General features: G+C 51.8%; 1 protein-coding gene across 1 annotated transcript in view; it reads left to right on the top strand.

The window, feature by feature from the left end:
* The first annotated feature begins 13,534 nt into the window (after positions 1 to 13,534).
* Positions 13,535 to 25,578, top strand: part of CDRT4 (CMT1A duplicated region transcript 4) — a 28,647-nt gene continuing 16,603 nt past the window's right edge. Inside the window, exon 1 of the mRNA XM_074846826.1 lies at positions 13,535 to 13,783. Within this exon, the coding sequence (XP_074702927.1) occupies positions 13,675 to 13,783 (109 nt within the window). The 5' untranslated portion in view covers positions 13,535 to 13,674. The remainder of the gene's footprint in view (positions 13,784 to 25,578) is intronic.

Below are 25,578 nucleotides of genomic sequence, written 5' to 3'. Positions count from 1 at the left end.
AGCCAGGCAGAGGGCACCCCACAGAACAGGGCTCTGGTCCTACTGTCTCCCCACAGCTGGATCTTCCCGCAGTGTGCAGACCCTTACGGCACTTGATAAAAGCCACTTTATTCAACTCCTCCCGGCTTTTGTGGCAACTTTAATACCTGATGCCCATGGATAGACACCCTCAGGCACACAAGGACACAGCAACAGCCCTGGACACCCCAGGACAGGGAAGCCCAAGCAGATGGCACAGGCACAGCATGGCACAGCCACCCAGATGCCTGGTGTTGGACACACATGGATTCACAGGGGCACAACCGGGCACTAAAAAGCATCACAGCGTGGATCGCTGCTGGGGTACAGGGTGTGCACCCCACATCCCACACATGCTCCTTGTGTTGGGGTGATCTCACACGTGTGCACACACATACACACACACACACGTGTGCCCAACACCCCCACCTGTGTTCTCCACAGCAGCACAGCTATTTTTTCACTCAGCTGTGGCTGCTGTGAATTTTTGAACCAAAGGCAAGGTCTGGGCTGTCAGAGGATCCTCAGGGAGGTCTAACAGGCTCCAGCTGCTGAGGATGAGCTCAGCACCAGCCAGGCCGAGTGGGCCTCCATCTTTTGTGAGCCCTGGAAGCCAGGATGGTGGTTGCTGCTGTTCTCATCAGGTGGTTTTTCAACTTCAAAGGACCTTCCCTCCATTCCTCACCTGCTCAGCCCCTGGGTGCTGCCAAGTGAGAGGGGTTTCATGGCTATGCCCTGTGCAGCTCTCACAAATTTTGTACGGATTTCATGGATTGTTGAACTTCAGTGACTGCTTAACTTTGTCTCAGTGATGCCCAAAGGTGCGGAGGCACTGGGATCTTATAAGCTCCAGCTGGTGGATAACTGCAGTGCGCAGGCACAGCCCACCTCTGCCTCCTGAGCATCCTCCTCCCAGCCTGGGAGCACCCTCAGACCCAGATGTGAACTCCGCACTCAGGTCTCTCCTAGTCTAAATATGTATTCAAAGGAAATTCCAGCTCAGACCCCTCCTGGCAAAGCTCTCCGGCTCTGCTCTTGTGGTTTGAGCACGCAGGACCTCTGACTTACAGCTGCAAATATCTTGCAGTTATACAAGAGGAAGCAGCATAGCTAATATGCATGGGAATTATCCCATGTCCTAAAACTCTGCCGGGCCTGGAAGCCATCTGTGTGACCCTTCCCGGGGTCGGAGGTGAGACATTCCGTTTTTCCTGTGTCATTCGGAATAAAAAGCAAAGTATTGGCTGGTGCTTTCCGCCCTGCGAGACGCTATGTACGTGTGTCAGGACGCTGCGAGCTGTTTTCTTTAAACATAATTTAGCAACGCAAAAGTGTGTCCAGCAAGGAGCCACCAAGTCCTGCAAACACATGGCTGGGGGATGTGTCACGGTTCTGCGAGGAACGGACAAAAGAAAATGAGCACAAGCAAAGGGCTGAAACCTTGCAAGTCTGTAGGACACAGCAGCTGCAAGGGGAAATAGTAACGATCTCGGTGTCTGGAGAGAATTTAAAATGCAGGACATGGATACAAAACTGTCTCCTCGCTGCACCTCTCCTTCCCACCAACACAAGCACACCCTGGGGACATGCCGATAATCCAGAGCATGTCCCAACTTTCCAAGAAAGGTCCTGCCTCTCCTCCCTGTGGTGGGCTCTTTGGGGGAAGACCTGGCTGGCTGCATAGTTCCACGATGGGGAAGATCATCATGGGCTTGTTGTGTTGGACCAGCACTGAAGACATCGAGCTGGAGCCTTTTATCCTGAGTGTTGCCCAAATGTGGGGTGAAAGGACAGACTTTGCCTTGACGCACAAGATGGGAGACAAGAGGTCGACGTGACCATGAGTGGAAGCAGTAAGGCCATGCCAACCATCATGGGTGACAAAGCTCCTCGCCCATGACGATGGGTGCTGGGGTCTTTCTTAAGCCTCCCAAACCTTCTCCCCACCCATTCTTGGAGATGACAAATCCCAGATTGGCACTTTCCTCCCCCAAAGAAAAAAAATCCAAGCCATGAATTGGGAGAGGGGAGGTGGGCTGGCTTGCAGTGGGATGTTTCCTACGGGGAACAAAATGAGGCAGCACAAGGAGGAGGGGAGGAAATCACCCTGGAGAGGCGTCTTGTTTACGGCAGCTCACGCTGGTCCCAGACAGGAAAAATGGCCCTTGACTTCCCCTGTCCCCTGGCAAGCCAAGAGGTTGTTTTGATGTGTCGGGAGAGGCGCTGGGGGCTGTCTGAAACGCTCATTGAGAGACACGCGTTTCCATCGCTCCCATCCCACCGAGCAGCCAGGGGTGACTCAGATTTCCTGGAGATGCTCTTATCTCGTCCTGCCCAGCGCTCGCTTGACAGCAAGGGTGAAGTAGCAGCCCCTGGAAAGGCTGCCCTCTGCCCTTTCACAGGGTGCTGGAGGTTTCCTGGCTCTGCAGCTCCCACACGGGCCGAGAGCTGGAAAACCCCGGCAGCCTCCATCAGAGCCCCGGCTCCCGGGAGGGCTGGGGGCTGCTGCGGCGCACCCAGGGCTGCGCTGCCTTGGAGGCTGGGTGCAGGTCTGCGTCCCCAGCCCAGCTTCACTGAGCCAGGAAAGGTCATGTTGAGTTGGGCGTGGCTAAATAATTCTACACAGTCCTTGGCAAACCCCTCCAAAAGCTACAGGGCACTTACGTGAGTGTGTTGTGACACAGACCGCTCTGGCATCACTTTTAATTAAAATTAAATGAAGGCAGAGCTGGGTGGGCAGGGCAGGCACTGGGCAGCTGCATGGCTCTGGCAGGGCCATACCACTTTGCTGTTCACATTTAGATTCGTGACATTAACCCATTTCTGATTCCAGGTTTCCATCTTTTGCTTTTTAATTGCCCAATTAGCAAAATACCTGCCTTGGAGCCTGCAGCCACCAGCCTCACCCAACGTCACTTCTTGCCCTGGCACATGGTGGCCGTGGCCACCCAGCACCGCTGTCACCTGGATGCCGCATTTGCTGCATTCAAAGGCTGTCTCTTCCTTTGGGGGAAAAGATAGCTGAAGGAAGAGAGAGAAACATTTAACTTTTCATCCCAAATGTCTGAAATGTGGTGTATTTATTTTTACAAGTTTTGTTTTTCTTCTGGATTTCGGTGGGTTTTTAAGAGACATGGGAGGGGAACTGGATAGTTTGGATCTCGGTGGGTTTTAAGAAGACACAGAAGGGGAACTGGATAGTTTGGGTGGTTGATGGAGGCAACTGGATGTGCAAGAACAAATTCAGGTCTCCAGGCTACCTGGCAGCATTTGAAAAATCTTTCTTTTCTGGTGTCTTATCTGAAATGCACTGGCCATCTCGATGCAGTCTCAGCCCTCTGTATCACACAGCTGATGGGCCTCTTGGCCTCTGTGACATATCCAAATCCTTCATCTTCCTCTCCCAGCCTCTAAACAACATGTTTTCTCCTGTTTCTGTATGCTCACTTCGGTGTCACCCTCCCACCCATGTCTATGTGCTGCTCTGCGAAGCTCATCTACAGTAAAGTGTGGAAAGCCAAGTGGCGAGCTGAGCCAAGGGGCATTTACATGCTTTTATCAGAAAGTCTGGGCTTAGTGCATTTTCAGACGGACTTGTCCAGCTGCTGCATGTGATACATAACTCCTGGGATTTCATCCTTTCCAAGTGCCCTGTCTGCAGAGAGAGTTGTGATTTTGCCACACAGAAGAGAGGCAGCAGGTAGAAGAACAGCCATGAACCCTTATAAAAGCTTTGTTTCCATATTATTTTTTTCATGTATGCAAAAAACAGCTTTTAATAATGCATAAGTTGCTGAAAGTGTGACTTAACTGCTCGATATGCACACACACTGAGAGCGCTTCCAAATGTAATATTCATGAAGAGCCAAATCCCAACAGAAATTCCAGTAGGGCAAGATATAGCTCAGGTTCATAAGAGGCAGGTTTGGGCCAGCTTTGGCTCATCGAGCTGGACAAGTCTCCAGATGCTCTCTGGATGGCCAGAGTGCCAGGAGCTGGGTTCTCTGCAGGTCTCCAGATGCTCTTGTCCAGCAGACCAGCACAAGCACCGTGTTGGCCTTGCCCACCGGATCCAGACCACCCTGCTCCTCCTTCACCCCGCACATAGAAATGACGAAGTCAGCCTAGCCTGCAATCAAGGAAACTATCCCATCTCTTTCTGACGTGATCTCACATAATTATTCTTCCAGTTAAGATGACTGAGGCTCAGGATGAAAGCTTGTTTGGTCCTTCCCTTCCTCACCCAGTCATCCCACAGGAACTGGGGTTGTGCCTCCTTCTCTTGCCAAATGGGGTGGCAGGAGGATTTGGGGCAAGGGAGGTGGGAGAGATGCTGCCCACATGTGGGGCAGGGAGGTGCCCGGTGGTCATGGTGCAGGGTGTTCGGGGGTGCTTGCTCGCTCAGCAAGGCCATTTCCCTGCTCTGTTTATCAAGTGTTACATTATTGTCTAAACCCTCCACCCCCACAAATCCTGCTAAGCCAGCCAGCAATTTCTAACAGGGTCTATTGGGGAAAAATGATAAAATACAGCAGGGAAACAGACATGGCTTGGTGCTGTTGCCTCTTGGGTTCAAGCAAAGCAAAGGCCCTTTCTGCCTCGTGCCCCAGACCGGGTCAGAGAGGGACCCCCGGGATTCCCATGCACTTGAGTAATAACGTTGGCTCATGCAGCGGCTCTTATTTGCTTGAGCACTGGCAAGGCTCAGCAGGGCTTGGGCTGGTGAAAGGCTCAGTACATCTGCGCTGGGATTGGGGCTGGGATGGACGGGCGGCTGGGAGGGAATGGCCTCAAGCTGCGCCAGGGCAGGGTCAGACTGGCTCTTAGGAAGGATTTCTTTGCAGAAGGGGTTGTTGGGCGTTGGAATGGGCTGCCCAGGGCAGGGGGGGAGTCCCCATCCCTGGAGGGGTTGAAGAGTCGGGTTGACCCAGCGCTGAGGGATCTGGTGGAGTTGGGAACGGTCAGGGTGAGGTTAATGGTTGGACTGGAGGAGCTTCAGGGTCTTTTCCAACCGAGATGACTCTGTGATTCTGTGATTCTGTGAGAGTGCCTGGAGCCGCCATGGGATAGTGGCTCCTCCTCAGCTCGGCACAACGTGCGGCAGGATGCTGCTAACGCTGCTTGTCTCCTCCTCTCCAAAAGCTGAAGAACAGGTCACAGTTTTTAAGCAGCACTTGAAGAATGTGGCTGGGGGTATCAGTGTAAACTGTGTGGCTGTAAGAGCTGAGAGTATCCACCGCTGCTGGGGGGAGTGGCTCCATCCCACCTCATCGTGGGAAGGTGTCTTGGTGCTATATTTTTGGGTCTGCTTTGAGGTTAGACCTTTTTGGGTCTACTTTGCATTTAGACCTTTTTTGGGACTACTTTGAGGTTAGACCTGCTTTTCCCTGCTTTTGCTCAAAACAATATTGCTGTCCTGCATCTCCCTTGCATGACCCAGGCTACCAGTGAGGTGCTGGTGGAGCTGTGGAGGGTTTCCAGGCCTCTACTGATTGGTAGTTGCCTGTAAAAGGTGGATCTTCCTTTAAGTCTTCCATTTCCAGAAATTACTTCCGACACCTCCTCCTGCCCAGGAAAAAACCTGCCATCACACTGTGGAAATCAAAGCTGAGGGGTTTGATGGAGGTCTGGGAAAGCCAGGACCAGAAATGCAATATCCCCACCTTTGCTTCCTTCCCTGGGTGAGACAACCACCTGCCTCCCTGCTCCCCAGCTGCCCTCGTGTCACCAGTGCTCCTGGATGGGCAGAGGCTGGAGGGGGACCTGCACTCCCCTGCAGCTCACACTTTGGCCACGCTGAGTGGAGAAACCCTTCTCCTGCCTACACGTCTGCCTTCTCTTAAACCACACTGCTCCTTCCTATGTGCACATCTGCAGTGTCTCCTTTTGGGCACAGGAGATGATCTGGAGGTCTGAGACAGAGGTGCAGCCACACAGTGACCACCACACTCCTTCCTGCAGCCTCCTTGCTCCCAGTTAATCCAAAGTAACCAAGACATCGTATTATTACCCTCATTATTTTCTCATTTTCCTGGATGTTGGGTTTGCTCTCTGTGTTAACAAATGAATACAGGGAGGACGGCAGGAGCCTGGGCTGACAGGAGAGCTCAGGTTGTAGCTGGCCTCACTGTATGTCAGGATCTGTGGCAATTGCCAGAATTTTGCATTCTGCTTCATGGCTTTTTTTAATCTGTGGCTGGTTCTTTTCTTTCTTCCCTGTAACGTGACGAGTGTGACATTTGGGCTCTGCATGATGTCACTTGTCAGCTTTCCCTGCCACCTGGAGCCCTGCCACAGTCTCCCTGTTCTGTGGCCACTGTGCCCTGCCCGAGGAGCGGTGACAGTTTCTTACCAGTCATGAGGACATCAGAAAATCATCCGCTGTGTTGCTCCAAATACTCCCAGTACGTTGGAGACAAGCACCATCCAGACAGTGTGAGAAATGAGTAAAACGCACAAATTTAGGAAAAAATCCCCCAAAGCATACAAAATATTGTCTTGACCTGGCAGTGTCACCACCCAGGGGCAGCTCTGGTGTCTCTGACACCAAGTGTGCACGTTCCTGTGCTGGGGACACCTTCAGATGTGGGACTCCAGCCTTTCCCTGTGAGCAGAGACCTTCTCTTTGTCAGCCAGCCCAGAGGGGCCTTTCAGCCAGACAGAGGAGGAAGGTGGGTGATGGCTGGATGGAAAGGGAATTTTTAGGGCTGTGGATACCATCAGCTGGACTCCTTTGACTTGAAGCTTTCTCTGATCATGAGACAAGATCTCCAGGTTTTAACCACAGCTTCAGTATTGACCCTTTTCTCTAAGGACCTAGGCTGCCTCAGCTCCCTGCCTCAGTTTCCCCAAGCAGGGCTACCACTGTATCTACCTCACACAGTATTTTCACAAGGACAGTGTTGTGCTGTACACATTGCCATTGTGCTTTCCCTCTGTTTGGTAGGTCTGGACCACACCAGCATCCAAGCACGCCTGTTTTCCTGGCCTGGTGAGACCACTCAGACCCGGTGCCGAGCCCAAGAAGTGAGCAGGGACCCAGTCTGGGCAATGAATGACTCGGAGGCACCTCTACAGTCATTTCCTTGCTGGATCCCTCTCGCTGTGCACAGAATTAGCACCTCTGACTATAAACAATAAATTCTGGAAATTGTTACGTCTCCCTTGCGCATCGCAAAGGCATCTGGAAAGGGCCACAGCCCAGGTGAGAAAGGTGGTGCCGGGTCAGCGCCGCATGTCAGGCTGGGTGATGGGTCTGGCTTTGCGGGGACAGGGATTTAGTGTAAATGATGCAGCGGAGTTTGGCCAGGACGGGCCGGATCTGTGTCACACCAGCAATGGCTTTGGCTTCCTGCCCAGCCAGAGCCGTAACGGGTCAGATAGTCTGCTTGCTGCTTTTTTCAGACCAAGGCTATAGCATCTCTTCCCAGGGCAGGGGGGCTCCCAGAGGAAGCGATTATTCATTTCCAGGAACATTTGAACCAGAGAAAGCTCCTGGAAGCCTCCTTCACGCTTGATGTCAATGTGTTTCCTCGGTACTGCAATTCCTGCATCCGAAGGGGCCGGCGAGCCCTTTGGCATCGCTGCCTGGTGCCACCACGGCTGCCTGGGCAGCTCCAGGCTGGGCTGCTCCCTGGAAGAGCCCAGGATAACGTCACTCTCCAAAAGTGTCCAGAGACAGGTGGCTGCAGAGCTGCGTGACACCACCTCCATGAGGATGGTCTCCCCCAGGGCAGGGACTGCTTGAGCTAGAGGTGGTTTCCAGGAGTGTAGATAAATGACATACCTCTTCCCTGAACTCCTCCACTCCCCCTTACACCGGCACAAACTTTCAGCATCCACAGTACCTGTGCCAGGGCATGTCGCACTATAACCACACAGTGAAAAAATACCTCTTCTTGCTTATTCTGAACCTGCATCCTCCTACTTTCATTAATACATCCTTGCAGGACTGAGACCTGGTTTTGTCTGCCACCACATCTCCCCTGCGTGGGTCCCTTGGTTGCTCCTAATGAGAGCTGGTTCCTTCAGCCACCCCTCTGCTATCATCTTTCTGGGATGGGAGAATCACTACCCACAGCGCAGGTGACTTGTGTTTTCTTCAAGGTAATAACATCGTCCTCAGCTCTGATCCCTTTTCCTCCCTTCTCCCTTTCTCCCCTGGTTTGCGGGGAGCTGGGTGCACCCACCAGCTCTCCTTCCCTCAGTCCCTGCTCCTCCCAGCACAGGGCCGGGACACGTTGGGGCTGGGACAGCAGAAGAAGTGACCTCAGCGCTGAAACTCCTGGCTCTGCAGGCAGGGCTCTGCCTGTTGTGCGTTGGCCAAATGTCTCTTTATTTACAATGCTCTGTGAAAACAGTTACTGTCACTACCAAAGTGACAGAACCGCTCGGCTGCAGGAGCGCCCAGGTTCCCTGCTGCTGGCTGGGCAGAGGGATGAAAGTGCCAGAACAGGCACAGGCACAGCCCCGGGGATGGGGATGGTGTGTGTAGACCCAAAACACTGCCTGTCCCACGCGAGGGGCTGCTCTGGGGCGGTGACCGGCCCCGATCCCTGCTCCCAGGGTTGTTTCGGGTGGAATTGCTGGGCTGGGTTGAATTTCGGCTTGCTGTGTTTTTGGGAGCATCCTCCCCATCTCGCCCCACCTCCGACCTCGGTGCCTTCCAGCTCCCACCCTCTGCCTCCACCAAGGGTGTTCCCTTCCTGCTATCTGACTGCAGTCCTCAGTATTGTGATTATTAAAATCTGCTGCTAAATAAGATGATGTGCTCTCCCTCCTCCCTTCATTTGAGGACACAGAGGGGCCATACTGCTTCCTCTGGCAGTGCAGGGGTGACCCCCAAGGGAGGGGAGGCTGGCAGGGATCTGTGGGTCTCGGCACAGGATGCTCCCCAGCACTGCCAGCTCCTGCCCCATGGGAGAGCCCCGGGGCGGGCAGGGGGGAGCAGGCAATGCCTGCACAGCTCTGCCTGCATGGGTGGTCAGTCCACCCCTCCCCTTCGTGGACAGGCAGCCCTCTGAGGCTCTCATGGCACGAGAGGCACCATTACACACTTCCCAAACTTGTCTGCTTCTTGCCAGAGGTATTACTCAACCCAGACACACCACGAGCATCTGAATCCCTTTCCCATGTGCAACCGGGTAAGGAATTACACCCGGTTTCCCGCAGGGAGTCCTCACCCACCTGCTGCAGGTGGAAATCCACTGCTTTCCATGAGAGCTCTGCGTTTCAGTTAGAAAACATCTATTTTGTGCCTAAAGACACTTGTGGCGGGGACTGACCTGGCAGGACATCACAGACTGCGGGGCTGCAGGGAGAAGCGGGTCCCTCCCTGTCCCCATCGCCCATGCAGGGACCAGGGGAGGGGAAGCACAGCAGCTCTGGTCTCAGAGTGCACAAATCTGTGTCACTGCAGAGTGGAAGGAGGATTAGGGACGGGCTGAAAGCCCCGTAACTCCCTGGTGATCAGGCTCTTGCCCAGCCTCCTCCCACAGAATCTCTCTTCTCCTGCAGTTTGTTCTAAGAAGCAAACGGGAAGCTCTAGGAGGAATCACAAGCTCCCCAAAGCTTTGTGTAGAAAATATCTATGAGGTCAGCCTGTTCTTCCTCCTGCTATTGCAAAACTTTTTCCTCTGTAGTTCTACAATATAATGCACAGACACAGACTCTGTCATGAAATCCACCTCCTGCTTCAGCAGGCTGGAGCTCCTGGTGCCTGGATGAATATTTTTAAAATATATGGAGGTAAAACCAGAATATTTAGAAGTCCTAAGGGTCTGTCAGTTGATACACAGACAGCACCAAGCCGTGTGCACAGGCGATGCTCTGTGGCTGTGCACGGTGCTGCTCCGCACCCTCTGCAGGGACGTGCACACCAGTGCCCAGTTTGCTGAGGTTGCAAAGACAATAAAAGCACCAGCCGACCTGTATTTAATGGTTAAGACCAGCAGTCAGCTTTTATAGGACCCAGGATCAGCTCCCTGTGCCTACAGAATTAGTCTTGTCCCAGTGTCAAAACGTGGCAGGGAAGTGCATCAGCTTTGCTTCTGTGTGGATGTTCTGCTGGTTATAGCGGTTTTCCTGCACCAGTGTCAGCAAATGCCCTCGTGTACCCAACCTTTTCACCTTCTTCTACTACATTTGCCTCTCAGTAAAATAAGAATAATATCCCCTACTCTCACTTGCTGCTTAATACCTGTGCTTAGATTATAAATTCCCTGCATGGGAACTGCCTAGCTCCAGGTGGTTAATTTGATAAAAATCACGTGTGAATACAACAGCTACAGGCAGCACCCACCCAGGTCCCCATAGCGCCCATCCTCGACCCCTCGGCCGTTGCAGGGACTGAGTGCAGGTGTCACAAGTGGGTGCCAAGCACTGGAACAGGCTGACCAGGGAAGTGGTTGAGTCGCCATCCCTGGAGGTATTTAAAAGATGTGCAGATGTGGCACTTAGGGACATGGTTTAGTGGTGGACTTGGCAGTGGGAGGTTTGTGGTTGGACTCAGTGATCTTAAAGGTCTTTTCCAACCTAAATCCAAGCATCCTGGCTTACATCAGAACTAGCGTGGCCAGCAGGGACAGGGAAGGGATCTCACCCCTGTACTCGGCACTGGTGAGGCCACCCCTCCATGACTGGGTTCAGTTTTGGGCCCCTCACTCCAAAAAGGCCATTGAATGACTCGAGCGTGTCCAGAGAAGGGCAACGGAGCTGGTGCAGGGTCTGGAGCACAGGTCTGATGGGGAGCGGCTGAGGGAACTGGGGGGGTTTAGTCTGGAGAAGAGGAGGCTGAGGGGAGACCTCATGGCCCTCTACAACTCCCTGAAAGGAGGGTGCAGAGAGGGGGGATGAGTCTCTTTAATCAAGTAATAAGTGATAGGACAAGAGGTAATGGCCTCAAGTTGTGCCAGGGCAGGTTTAGACTAGATATTAGGAAGGATTTCTTTGCAGAAGGGGTTGTTGGGCATTGGAATGGGCTGCCCAGGGAGGTGGTGGAGTCCCCATCCCTGGAGGTATTTAAGAGTCAGGTTGACCCAGCGCTGAGGGATCTGGTGTAGTTGGGAACGGTCAGTGCTAGGTTAACGGTTGGACTGGATGATCTTCAAGGTCCTTTTCAACCTGGATGATTCTGTCATTCTGTAAATGATTCTATGATAAAAAAAATAGCAAGACTCCCTCCTTTCCCTGGGGTTGGGCTCAGTGCAGTTCCTGGCTTTCACCGACAGCAAGGGATGCTCAGTAGCAAACCCATCCCCGGGACAGCGGTGGTGCCCGGCAGCATCCTGCAAGCGACAGACGCCACCCAAATCGGGCAGACACCAGCAGCTTTCATCGCCTGCCTGTGAAGGGATTTTATGCTGGGAGTCACAGCCTCTCTTCCTGGCACTGACACGACCCAAGACAAACTGGGTGATCTTAGCAACTGTAGTAGCATTTCCCAGCAGCAATACTTCCCCAGCTAAAGGCAGGCTTTGACGCTGCTGGTAACCAAGAGCCACTGCGAGGACAAGAAGGTATTTAAAGTGGTTTTCTTTGTGTAAAAGAAATTTCTCCCCTTTCTCTTTTTTTTTTTTTTTTTCTTATTAAAGGTCACGCAATCGACTGCCAGCCAAAGCACCCAGGATTCATGAAATAGCCAAAATTTGCTTTTTATTCTGGTGTCTAATGAGCAGGTTCTGGTTAATGCTGGGTTTAATGGAAATCCCACGTTTCTGTGAGCCAAAGGAACGAGCTGGGTCAGCGCGCATGAAGCAGCATCAGTCCCTGGGCACGGGCTCATAACGTGAGGATGTTTTGGGTTTTTTACGGTTTGTTTTTTTTGCCTCAAATCTCAGAGGTATTTGTGGATGTACCGCATCGGATGAACCAAGCTTGTTTGGTTGGAGTGGCTTAACATATGTTCCTGCTATTAATTAAACTTCCCAATCTGTCAGCAAAATAACATGTTTGTTGGATGGAGCGAGGGATTAATTCCAGCTCTTTGGACGCCCAGGGGGATGCGATAACCACTGGACAGACTCATCTGTGTTATCCGTGGGGCAATAGGTACCATAGGTCGGTGATCTGCTCCAGGGCGTGCACGGAGCCAGCTGTTGTTTTAGGCATTTAATTGGTGTTTCTTTCAGAGGGCTGGATGTGGGTATTTTGTTCACGCTGGGGGAAGGATGATATCAGTTGAACTGTGTGTACAATGTAGGCTGCAAGGACAGAGACATGGAGGGAGCAGCACCAAAGCAACCGGGAGGAGTTTTTCTAACCAAGATATGTAGTTTCTGTAGAGTTGGTGTGGGAGGAGGATGGTGCTGTGGTGCCACCGCTGTCTCAGGAGCACACGTAGGACTCGTGTCAGCTGCCCAGAAAAACGCATGTGCTTGTGGGTAGGTAGCCAGGGGACAAAGAAACATTTGGAGAGACAGAGGAGCCTATACAGGGGCCATGCACAGGGCAACAGGAATGACTGGAGACATCTAGGCTGATTTTAGGCTTGTTTCCTATGAAAATGAGCTCTAAGTACACGAAGTGCCTGCTTCTCCCCCGATGGCTTTTAAACCAGCTGGCTGACTCAGCTGAAACTCATCAAAGAAGGAGAAATTCCCCATGACATTAAAAAGCCCCTTCCCAGGGTGCACAGTGTGGTGGCTGAGGCTGGGCTCAGCTGGTGGCACTGATTGACAAAGTGGCTTTTGGGGGTTTAAAAGCTCCTCCAGCAGCTGAGTTGAATTTTTACCTCTCATTTTAACGGGTGCTTGTGGTGCTTTTTGCTGTAATAAGCACCCAGCAATGGTCTCATCCCCTACTGAATGTGTCCTGGCTGGGCGGCTGCCCCCCTGCAAGCAGGAGCTGCCCTGCTCCCCCCTTGGCTGCTGCATCCAGGTACTGGGAAAGTGGTGGCGAGGCAGGAGACTGGGAGGGGTAAACATGGCTCTGGGTGAGGCTGGGACTGGAAGAGGAAAGCAGGGAGCAGGAAGGAGCTCTAGACAATGATGAGGCTGGGGGAACTGGCAGCACAGGGAGAGAGCAGGTGTTGAAAGGGAAAAGCAAGGACTGTCTGCAAACCCTGCCTGTAGCTGCTGTGCTGGTAACTGGGGAGGCTGGGCTTCTGCAAGGGAGTCCCGGGCTTTATCCACTTGTTCTTTTGATGAAGCAAAACAAAGCTTTGGCAAGGGAGAGGGTTGTGGAGAAGGGTGTGAAACAGGGTAACCAGAGCTCGGCTGGCCTGTGTACAGCCGACACTGGGAGGATGGGGGCTTAAATTTATCTCATCGACTCTAATTCTGGTGCTTTTCAAGTGCATGACTCTGCAACCTGCCCCGTGTGCCCCGTGCTATTCAAAAGCAGTGAGCTCTTAGTGAAGTGTCTGGTACCTCGAGCCACGCTTAAACCGTTTCAGTCAGGCTCGCACTGACCTCGGGGGCTGTCAGAGCATCACGAGGACTCGGACGGTTGGTGTGCGAGGCAGCACCGGGACGTCTCCATAGTAACACAGTGTTTGTTGGCAGCAGAGCAGCTTCCCGCAATCTGCTCCTGGCCTGGGTGTCCCTGAGGAAGGAGGAAAAAAAAGGGGGGGAAAAAAAACGTTTTGGCCACTTAGCATCGTGTGATACTATTGTTTTTCTGTTTTTTTGTACCCCTACCATATATTTGGTGAGAAAAATGAGTGCTTTTTTAAAGGAAATCCTCAAGCCTTCAGAGCAGGACACATTTGACCTCTTGACACGGATGGAAACACCTCCTATCAACACCTTCAGGTGCCTGGACAGAGGTAAGGGCGGCTCAGGGCTGGGGGTGCCCTGTGCCAGGGTGATGGGCAGGGTTAGAGTGGAGAAAGCTGGAGGATGCCCACTGTATGTCCCTCCAGTATGGGCATTTCCCTCACACTGGTTTCCGGCATAAACTTTGGAGTTTTTTATTTATGAACTTAAATATCCACTGGGTTGAGGCTTAAACTTGACTGCAGAAATACTAGTAAAGCTACGCTTTGATGCCTGTAGCTGGCCAAGCCGAGCCCACCATGTGCTGGGAGCTTGTGGCTTATGTCGCGCTGAATTGGAATGTTTAATGTCGTGTTTGAAGTTTGCTAGTTCTGCTGGGTGTGTTGGGGTCAGTGCTCCCTGTGTGTGTCCTGCAGGACTGGGGGAAGATTTCAGGTCACCTTGGATCTTTGGAGCTCACAGTGAAGTCAGGACTTAACTCCTTAGGAAATGTGTGCTGCACGCCCTGAAAATACTGGGCTTTTGCTAAGGGCAGAAAACTGTGCGACTCATTTAACGTGCCTGGGGTAGGTTGCTTCCCCTGGTGTAAACTCCCTCCTCACTGATCCCCAGCAAGTGAGTGTGATTAGTGGCTAATTACAGCCATTAGTAGCTCATTTCAGGTTGGGCTTCACTGCTTGTGCAATGTCAAGCTGGGGGGGGGGGGGGGGGGGGGGCAGGGAGTAGTCTTTGCAGCAGGGAACATCAAAATTTATTTTCTGTGTAGCTTGGTGTGGTACATGGAGCATGAACATGGTGATCATTAAACCTGACTTTGTGTGTTTTAACCAGCCTCTGCAGAGGCACAGGAGCCAAGCTGCGGGTGTGTAACGTGCACAACTTCACGTAGGGAGCAAACAAGTGATGTTGGAGTCTAGGATAATTCTTGGTGGTTTGCATTTCCCTGGATCTCTTCTACTTTCTTGCCGTTATGTATTTACATGTACCTGGTACATCACTACCTGCTCTTGTGACTTGGGGGTGCGAACGTGCCCTGGCACAGCCTCTGTGAGTGCACATCGGGCTGTAGGCTTCAATGTGCAGGGAGAGGAGAGATGCTCTTGGAGCTGAGAGGGTGCCTGGTGCTGCAGGTGACCACCCTACAGGGCTGCAGCACACTGAGCATCTCCGGCAGGTCAGGGGCTCGCTCCAGCTCTCACCACCTGCCTATAACGGTTCCTGCCATCTCTCTGGGTAGAGAATCCCTTGCCTATGCGTGATCTCCCTCTGTGTGTGTGCAGCCCCCATATGCCAAGTGCAAAAGCAGGATCACTGTCCTGCTTGGTTTCCAAGCAGGGGTCTGCAGCACAAGGGCATTTCCAGCTGGAAAGGATTAAAAATCTAGGTGCTATTTTCTCTGCCTGCAGGCTCATGGGTATGTAGTTGCTCTGTGTAGCCACTCATTAATTCACAAATAGCCAGGGTATTTTTTTGTATGGGTCTTTCAAATAAAGTCTCAAGATTGTACAAAAAAAAAGGAATAGTTGGATAATGGTGTGTAGATGGCCCATGATTGTCTCTTGGTATTGGACCGGGAGCTGGCTTGATGCCTGTGTGTCTCGGGACAGCAAGGTTCTCTGTGCCACCTCTAAAACAGGAGCAGGGGTATTTCTGCCCCCGTGCACTGTGTGGATGGATGTACCGAGGAAGGCAAATTGCTGAAGGAGCAGCAGTCAGCTCTTGGGTACCTGTCAGTGGCCTGTGGGCTGCAGGTTCCTGGGTGGTGTGTGCTGTGCTGAGATCCCCCTTGCCAGCTGGCAAAGTGTGTCCCCCTCTGGGACAGTTCCGTGGTCCTGTGTCCCTCTGTGCACCCCCTGCAGCCACCAGCCGTGGTGCAGCGAGCCCGGGGGGTCAGAGCCTGCCTGGCTGCTCGTGAGCTGAAGCCGCCACAACTGGCTGATTGTGTGATCCCTGCCTGGTGCTTTGGGTATCCCTGCCTTGCTCTGCTGGGCCTTGGGCTGGGAGAAACTTCCCATCCTGGAGGGGATCCATTGGTTTTGGGGATTTCTTTAGTCTGGAGAAGAGGAGGCTGAGGGGAGACCTCATGGCCCTCTACAACTCCCTGAAAGGAGGGTGCAGAGAGGGGGGATGAGTATCTTGAGCCAAGGAACCAGCGCCAGGGTCAGACTGGCTCTTAGGAAGGATTTCTTTGCAGAAGGGGCTGTTGGGCGTTGGAATGGGCTGCCCAGGGCAGGGGGGGAGTCCCCATCCCTGGAGGGGTTGAAGAGTCGGGTTGACCCAGCGCTGAGGGATGTGGTGGAGTTGGGAACGGTCAGGGTGAGGTTCATGGTTGGACTGGAGGAGCTTCAAGGGCTTTTCCAACGTGATTGTGTGATTGTATTTTTCATCAGCACTAAGTGTGTGACTCTAACCCTGTGGGCTTCCCCAGGCTGGGGCTCAGGGAGGGTTCAGGCTATCCCAAAGCTAAACGACTTGTTGAGGTGCAGTCCTGCTCCAGACATCTTGAGGTGGGTGGGACTGGCTCCCTGTTGACCACTTCATTCCCCTGGTTTCTCCAGCCCTGTCCATGTACCAGCCTGCAGATGTTTCTGTTGCCACCCAGGTGGAAGGGTTGTAACAACAGTCTGCTGTGCTCAGGCTGTGAATGGCAGAAATGCTGCCGTGGGGAAAGGATGCTCTTTATGGCTCTGCTAGTTTTTACTTGGTGAGATTGAGCTGCTTTACAGCCTTGCTTTATGGGTGGGGAGCACGGCTGCTCCACTTGTAGCTTTTATTTTGTAGACTGCTTTGTCCCAGGGGATGAGGTGTGTTTCTTGGGGAGCTGCTTTTTACTCTGCTCCACCAAGTTTTGCTGGGGTCACTGGTCAGCAGTGTTGGAGGAGACAAATGGCATGTGCTGTATGGAGACAGACGGGCAGATGTATATGTTATGCACTTGGAGCCCTGCCCAGGGGAACACGGAAAGCAGATGTTGGATCGGTGACCTGCTGGATAAGCCATGGGCCCTCGCTTCCTCCTGTGCCTCTGTGGTCTGGCTTGGACAGAGCTGGAGTTAGTAACTGTGCGGAGGCTTGGGTGAGTTCAGCACAGCCCTGGCTGGTTTGGCTGAAAGGAGTGTCTGTTCCTTTTAAAGCCTGTATAGCAGAAAAACAGACCCAAAAGTTGTGTTAAATAGGAATTGAAGCACGGTCAAGAAATTGAGATGTTCTGACTTCTTTTCTCTATTCTTAAAGTAGTCTGGAGGCTGCTCTAAATTATCCTGGGGTGACCAAGGGCCAGCTGGAGGTGATGGGATGTTGGGTGCTCCCCTCATAGTCTGTCCTGCCCATCCAGACCCATCCTCGCTCATTCATTAGGCATCACTTGGGGCCAGCGTTGGTTATCTGGATTTAGGAGCTTGTGTCTGGTCCTTCTCCATCTACCCACAGAGGTGGACAGAAGCTGAGGATTTGGGCCAAAGCTTCAGATCCATTTGAACTTCAGACCCAAAGAAAGATCCAAATGGGTGAGATCCTTAGCTGGGCTCCACAAACTTTCCAGACTTCCCCTAGCAAAGGAGCAGGAGATATCGGAGTTTTTTCCTTTGTATTGTCCTCTGCTCTGTCACCTAACACTTTCTCACTAGACCATGATCACTGAGCAGTACGGGTAGTATCTTGCTCTGGGCTGTGAAAGAGGCTCCTCATTAACCTCCACGCAGGGCCAGGCAGCAGCAGGCTGGGCTGCCGCGTCACTGGGGTGTGCTGGCAGTGTTTCTGGGGCTGTGTGTGGTGTAACGGCTGCTGGCCCACGGGACAGCAGAGCCTGCTTCTGCTGCTGCCCAGTGTCCCAGGTGTGCCAGAACGGGAGTGCAGCCTGTGTCTGCCGGCTGCAGGGGAATAGCATTGGGCTTTTGGGTCTGGACTGCCTTCATCTGCTGATCTTGGGGCATGAATATAACAGGAGGAGGAGCTGGTATAACTGGGCAAAGAAACCTTTCCTTCCCCAAAACATGAGATCTAGCCATTCCCAAGTGTGCAGGGTCCTTGGGTGTGTTCACAGCCCAGCGGGGTCGGTGCTGGTGTGGGGTGACAAGGGTCCCAGTGTCTCTTGGCAGGGTGATGTTTCTCCCCACTCTGGTTCCTGGCTGCGGCTTGGATGTGGCAGAGGGATGGTTTGCTGCAGGATAGGGAGGTGTCTGTGTGAGCCTGAAGTTTCTTTGCTCCTAAAAAAAATAATTAAGGAGTTAATTTTATTCTGTCTTGCCCAGAGGCTTTGCTTACTGTTAAATTTACAGGGTGGTTTGATAATACAGGGCTGATGAGAGAAGTCAAGAAAAAAATTGCTACAGGGGAGGCATGATCAGTTTTGCTGAGAAGGAAAACTTCATAGTACTGGAGTGATTTTTTTCCTTTTGGAGTGAGGAACAGCACTATTGTGAAATACATGCTGGAGAGGATATTTCGAGGGACTTGTGCCTTTCCTGCTCTAAGCCATATGTGCAGCTGGAACAGCTTCAGCCCTGGCTGACTTTCAGGGCAGATTAGGAAAACTAATTGGATACAAATGCCCTGATTTGGCCCCTCTGAATATGGAGTATCTGAAGTTCAATGGGTGATTTGGGGAGTTAAATGCCTCTCATATAGGGCTGAGTCCCACAGGTGATGGACTGGATGTGGCTGATGGTTTGGAAGGGACTTGTCTCTGGAAGCCCAGCATCTCAGGGGGGGCTTAACCTTTTGCTAAGGAAACTCCAACCCAGGGTGTGTCATCACTGGCAACACAAATCTCTGGATGCTTTTGGAAGTAATGGTCTGTACTTTAATTTGAGGGTGCCTCTTTTTTTTGGAATCAAGCAGTTTTACGAAGTGTTTATCCAAAACACCCTTCTCCTACCAGCTCAGGGAGAGGGCAGCCTTGTGGGGCACTTGCTATAGCAACTCCTTGCTTCTGTTTTTGGCTTTTACCCTCTTTGCACCTCTGGGAAGATTGTGTTCTGACTCTCACTTTCAATTTCTATGAAGTGGAGATAATGGCAGAAGCAAACAGAGTGGTGTAAGGCTGAACAGAGCACTGCCGAGGGCTGAGCTGTTCTCCAGGGGCAGCTACGCAGAAATTGAAAGTAATATTTTCTTGATCACAGCTTAGGAAAAAATGCTCTAAGTGATTAATTTAGCGATGAGCACTCATATTTCTGAAGAAACTTGTGTTACTGGTGTCCAGGCTTCTTTGGTGTTGGTTTCCCTTGGAAATCGTATCAAAAGCTTCACTGCAGGAATGTGTGAGGAATGCAGAAAACTTGCAAGCAGATACCTTGGGGATACTTGTAGAAAAGCAGTGCACAATATTTTAACTGTGGATGACTGATCTGAAGGCTTCAATGTGAGAGCATGTGTGTCCTGCTGGGACCTGTTTCCCAGCTGAGCAGCTGCCTGGTGGCCCCTGTCACACCAGATGTCACACCAGGGCTGAGTCCTGCTGATGGAGCAGCCTGTGTGCAACAACTGATCTGCAGAAAAGGATTAACAGTTGCTCTAGAAATCACCACAAAGCTTTTCAGATCATTTTGGATGTGCTCCTTATATTTATTTTGCACTGCTGGCCAGCTCTAGCAGTGCATCCTCCAAGTCTGTGTGTACGTCTGGGGAATGTGTGAGCATGCTTAACTCTATCCCTGACCTGCTCACCTAGATTTGTCTCATGACCTTCAGACTTAAATCTTTTTTTCCCCTCATCCATGTGTTTCCACAGCTTTCAGAAAGCTGCTGCCATCTAAAGGGTACGGAAAGGTTGCTCTACAGCTACAAAACTGTGTGCACTGAGAGAGTGTGTCCTGGTTCATAGATGCCTGTGAAGGTCTCTTTGGGATTAGGGATGTTCTTCATGCTCTTCTGAGCAAAACCTGTGCCTAATCTCCTCCACCTTGTGGTTAAAAGTAATGCTGAGTGGCACTGAATTAGTAACCAACTGTCTAAAAGCTTGACCAGATGTCACTAAAGTGATTGGGTGTTCAGTCATTGGCTTTGCAGAACATCAAGATCAAGTGTGCTTTGGGTTTGTTCATGGGGATCAGAGCTGTGAAGGATGGTTCTCAGAGCTGGGCTCCAAGTGAGTCTTGGGCAAAGCCAGAGCTGGTCTCTGTTAGGAGGGCAGGGGGTCCACTGATAACAGGAAAGTCTGTATTTGTGGAAAGTCATCAGATTTTTCATTAGCATTGTGTGCATGGTTATAAGCCAAAGGCGAGAGAAAGGTAAGACGAGCAAGCAGAAGTGTTGTGAGAAAGCATTTGGTTTGGCTTTTCATGGACTCTGAGGGCTGCCCTCCCTTTGTGATGAGATGTGGTCTAAAAATGGGGAGAATTTCCTGTGCTGAGTGAACCTGTTGGTTGACAAAAAGTTATCCCAGATGGCAGATATGGAAAGGGTCACACAAGTGATGACATTAGTGCTCTGACTCTTTCCTTGTTAAAACTGTTCACCTCTTCATTTATTAAAACTGACTTGGCAGCTCTGGGTTGCAAATGAAAGGTTTGGTTAGAGAAGGGCTGCTCAAACACAGAAGCCAGTTCTTTTGGAAGGGTCCTTCTGCTATGCTCCTGTGACGTTCTTGGTGGATATACGTTCTTGATGGATATATGGGCTTGTATTTTGCCTTTTAAGATAGATAAATTGAGCCGGATAGAAAAATGAGCCAGCAGTGTGCCCAGGTGGCCAAGGAGGCCAATGGCATCCTGACTTGTATCAGCCATAGCGTGGCCAGCAGGGACAGGGAAGGGATCTTACCCCTGTGCTTGACACTGGTGAGGCCGCATCTCGATGAGTGGGTTCAGTTTTGGGCCCCTCACTATAAAAAGGACACTGAATCACTTGAGTGTGTCCAGAGAAGGGCAACGGAGCTGGTGCAGGGTCTGGAGCACAGGTCTGATGGGGAGCGGCTGAGGGAACTGGGGGGGTTTAGTCTGGAGAGGAGGAGGCTGAGGGGAGACCTCATGGCCCTCTACAACTCCCTGAAAGGAGGGTGCAGAGAGGGGGGATGAGTCTCTGGAACCAAGTAACAAGCGATAGGACAAGAGGGAATGGCCTCAAGCTGCGCCAGGGCAGGTTTAGACTAGATATTAGGAAGGATTTCTTTGCAGAACGGGTAGTCAGGCGTTGGAATGGGCTGCCCAGGGAGGTGGTGGATCCCCATCCCTGGAGGGGTTGAAGAGTCGGGTTGACATAGCGCTGAGGGATCTGGTGTAGTTGGGAACTGTCAGTGCTAGGTTAATAGACTAGATGATCTTCAAGGTCCTTTCCAGCCTAGACGATTCTGTTCTGTTCAGTGCTGTGCAGCATCCATCAGCTCTGCTCAGGCCAGGGGCTTGCTAACAAGTAGGAAAATGAAGTAATCAGGAGGCTGCTTCAAATAACCTCAGTCACTTGGGTCATTCCAGGAGGCTCCCCAAAAGACACAAAACCCACTGTAACTCAGCAACCACAACTACTTGAGGGATTTTCTTTCCTGGACTTGTAAAACTTTTATCCTCATGTGCAGACTGCTGCTCCAACAGAAGCATTGCAGACTGTGGGGCGGGGGGGAAGCTGTGGCGGGATGTATGGGGGGAAATGAAAACAAACCCAAGAATCTGCTGCAGCTAAACCACTTCAGAAAGTCATTTGAGTACATAAATGTGATGATCCATGTGGATAAACTAAGCAACCTGTGTGCAAGAGAGGTCTTGCTGCTCGTATGCACTGGCCCCTTCCCGAGTTATATTTGGTGGCGGGTCCGTGCAGAGTTTCCTTTTATGCCCTTGCCTTTGTTCTGCTTGTCTGCTGTTCAAGAGCGAGGGACGGGGGAGCTCTGTCTCGGGTCATCCTGGGTTTCCTAAGGGCAGGCCAGGGTGATGTTCTCTTCCCCTGGGAGATTAATTGTACGAACCTGGTATTTCTGCTCTGAAGGCTAATTTGGCTGGATACTGGATGTTCCTGCCTCACATTTTTAGCGGGGCAGGCGGGCGTCACAGCCTTGCAGCATCTTCCTGCTAAGAGCAGATGCTATTTCAGCCCTTGGCTCGCGTTGCACGCTGCATCCAGAACAGCTCATGGACTGAAAGGCGCGTGCACACACCCTGCTCCTCCTGAACGGCATCTCCGGGGAATGCGGGCGCGTCGTCGACGTGCGCTGGGCTTTCATAAGTTTCAATAAGGCCAAATGCCGGGTGCTGCCCTTGGGCTACAACAACCCCCAGCAGCGCTACAGGCTTGGGGAGGAGTGGCTGGAGAGCTGCCAGTCAGAGAGGGACCTGGGGGTGTTGATTGACAGCCGGCTGAACAGGAGCCAGCAGTGTGCCCAGGTGGCCAAGAAGGCCAATGGCATCCTGGCTTGTATCAGCCATAGTGTGGCCAGCAGGGACAGGGAAGGGATCTGACCCCTGTGCTCGGCACTGGTGAGGCCGCCCCTCGATGAGTGGGTTCAGTTTTGGGCCCCTCACTCCAAAAAGGCCATTGAATGACTCGAGCGTGTCCAGAGAAGGGCAACGGAGCTGGTGCAGGGTCTGGAGCACAGGTCTGATGGGGAGCGGCTGAGGGAACTGGGGGGGTTTAGTGTGGAGAAGAGGAGGCTGAGGGGAGACCTCATGGCCCTCTACAACTCCCTGAAAGGAGGGTGCAGAGAGGGGGGATGAGTCTCTTGAGCCAAGGAGCCAGCACCAGGACAAGAGGGAATGGCCTCAAGCTGCGCCAGGGCAGGGTCAGACTGGCTCTTAGGAAGGATTTCTTTGCAGAAGGGGTTGTTGGGTGTTGGAATGGGCTGCCCAGGGCAGGGGGGGAGTCCCCATCCCTGGAGGGGTTGAAGAGTCGGGTTGACCCAGCGCTGAGGGATGTGGTGGAGTTGGGAACGGTCAGTGTGAGGTTCATGGTTGGACTGGAGGAGCTTCAAGGGCTTTTCCAACCGAGATGATTCTGGGATTCTGTGATTCATAACATGCATGTTTAAGGTAGTTGAGCGGTGAGATGAGCTTCTCCATCCACTCTGTTTTGAAGGGCCAGGTTGCTCGTGAACGGCTGGGGTTTGCAAACCTGGGTCCAACAAAGCCAGAAGCAGGACTTGAACATCACCGGAGCAAAGATTTTTGTGCACAAAGCAATACTGCTGGCTTGGAGTTGTGGAGCTCTTTGTGCAATGACGTGTCCTGTGGGTCTCCAGCTGAAGCGAAGTGCTGCTCCATGGGAGGCAGCTTGGGGCCACGTGAAACCCCAGCCAGGAGCAGAGGCAGGTCGGGGTGAGCAGGGGCCCACAGCACCCTGCAGCAGGAACGCGGTGCTTGAGGCGCGGTGTCACTCCTCAGGCTGGCAGAGCAGCCCAGCTGCTAGTTGGTGGAGCTGACTGGGAAGCGTTTTCCTGTGCTAAGGAGAATTTCATGACAAAATGAAAACAAACAGTGCAAACTTTCCATTTTGAGAGATTATTTTAACTAAAAGGCAAAGACTTCTCTTGCCTGATCAGGTTTTTGATGCAAAGTGGATATTTTCCAGTTTTTCAACTTGTCAAAAAGTCAACAAGTCTGAAAAGCAGATTTATTCCAGCAAAATAGTTTCTAGCTGAAGCTTTTTTCCTCCCATTTCCAGCCAGCTCAACTCATTGCTGTTGAGATTGGATGGTGCCTGATGTGAATGCCTTTGTACAAAAATCTTTTTTCCATGATTGAAGAGTGTGATGATAGTTAAAGCAGAAAAAACATAAAGCAGAGGAGTCTCCATCCTCAGAATTATTCAAAACCTGACCAGACAGTCCTGAGCAACCTGCTGCTGCTGGCCCTGCTGTGAGGAGGCAGTGGGAGTAGATGATCTCCTGAGGTGCCTCCAGCCTCAGCAGTTCTGTGAACCACTGCAAGTAAAGCAATATGCTTTAAGACTTAGGGGCTGTCCTATGAAAAAAGTACTGGAAACCACAGAGGCTTGACCTTTTGCTCAGTGAAATTCCTTCTGGCCACTGCTAGAGATGGTGGCTTTCAAGCACAGCTCCTTCGTGCTACTTCCAAAGCAGTCTGGAAAAAGTGGACTGATATGTGGCAAGGTCAGATGTGCTGCAGAGGTTGGGCTCTGTTAGCTGAATGCAGTCTCTGCTCCAAATTGCTTCCAGGCTGGGCAGGCAGGGAAGAGAGGAGAAAGCCTGGTTGAAAGCTTTGTCTCCTGCTTCTAGTTCACAGAATCATCTGGGTTGGAAAAGCCCTTGAAGCTGCTCCAGTCCAACCATGAACCTCACCCTGACCGTTCCCAACTCCACCAGATCCCTCAGCGCTGGGTCAACCCGACTCTTCAACCCCTCCAGGGATGGGGACTCCCCCCCTGCCCTGGGCAGCCCATTCCAACACCCAACAACCCCTTCTGCAAAGAAATCCTTCCTAAGAGCCAGAAAAGAGCTGACATCCATCACTGGCAAGAAAGCAACGCCACCATGCAAGTCTTGCACCATCCTTTCTAGATTGCTACACACGTCTGCTGTCTTCTACTCTTGTGTTTTGCTGAGTCGTGTTATGGTATGTCTTGGTAAAGGGGAAAGATGTGGCTTCCCTAAGTAATCTGCTTCCTTTCTGAAACTGTTGGGATTACAGACAGCAAAAGAGGGAGGAAGGTGCAGGGAGAGGGGGAAAGCAGGAGCCCAGAGCATCCTCCGTGTTCCTGTGGGGTGCAGGAACAGCCAGAAGCCCAGCAGTGCTCAAGTTAATGTTATGGCTGTTTTACATGATGGAGGGGCACCACTAAACAGCTGAGTGGACCCCTCAGCACTGCCAGGTACTTCTGCAGTTTGAAGATGTGGAATATACGTGATCCCATTCAGGAGTTTTTTCACAGGAAAGGTGGTCTGCATTTAATTGGCCAGGTAGAGCTAACTGGTTGTGGCCTTAGATAACTGAGTGAGCATCAGTAGAAATGACTCTTCAGCAGTTAATGCTGGCTGCCTGCAGGATCTTGCCTATCAAGTTAAGTTTACTGCAGAGGCTAACAGCACAGTAATTAAGGTAAAACAAATGTTACCCTGAAGCTGTGCCTGTAACTTGAATCACATAGCTCTAGTTTTGATGTGAGGCTTGATTGGAAAACTTTATATTTAATTTGTGTTGCATTAGTCCGATGGCAGCTGGTTTTGTGGGCTGGGCGTGAGCCAGATCTGGTGCTGTCGTAAAGCTCTGGCTCCACGAATGCAGCGCCGATTTGTACAGGGTGAGGATCTGGGCCAAGTCTCCTTGCTGTGTTGCTGTAACCTGTATTGTTCAGACATTTGCTGGGGTGTTGTTTGAGGACAACCAAGCAGTAAGGAGGCTGTGAGGACAGAGAAATACTTTTTATTTTTCCTTCCTGTGGGTCAGTATTTTTGTTTTTTTCTGTCTTAGACAGGCCTGTCTGTAAATGAGGCCAGATCTGTACCTGGATTTGAGTTTTCGGTGTGCTTCAGCATCTCCCTGTTCCTGAATCTGTGTTAAATGTGGGAGCAAATACCTGGGGCAGAGAAAACATCTGTCTTCACCATAGTTGAAATGTACTGGGTTGTCACACAGGCACAGATGCAGAGATGCTCTGGGTGGGCAGCTCCCAGGGAAGGAGGTAGAAGGGACCTCTGGGAGCAGCAGTACGTGCCCTGGGGCTTGCTGCTCTCTTCCACAGCAGCAGTTTCATAGCTCCTATTTGCTACCTGACAAACACAGACTAACGTCAACTCTAGTTGTGCCTAAGACTCTTTGTATACAGCTTGCCTGCTTGTGCGACAGCCTCTTCAGCCCTGGTAGAGCCAGGCTTCATGAGATCATGAGCAAGCCCGAGGGTTGCAAACACCCATCTGAGAGGTTTCTCTGGATGAGAGTGAACTTCAGGGGAGCAGCCTGGTC

Source organism: Strix aluco, chromosome 21, assembly GCF_031877795.1.
Source record: "Strix aluco isolate bStrAlu1 chromosome 21, bStrAlu1.hap1, whole genome shotgun sequence".
Classification (NCBI taxonomy): Eukaryota; Metazoa; Chordata; class Aves; order Strigiformes; family Strigidae; genus Strix; species Strix aluco.
The sequence above is the reverse complement of the archived record's forward strand: the minus strand, read 5'-3'. Positions and strand labels throughout refer to the sequence as shown.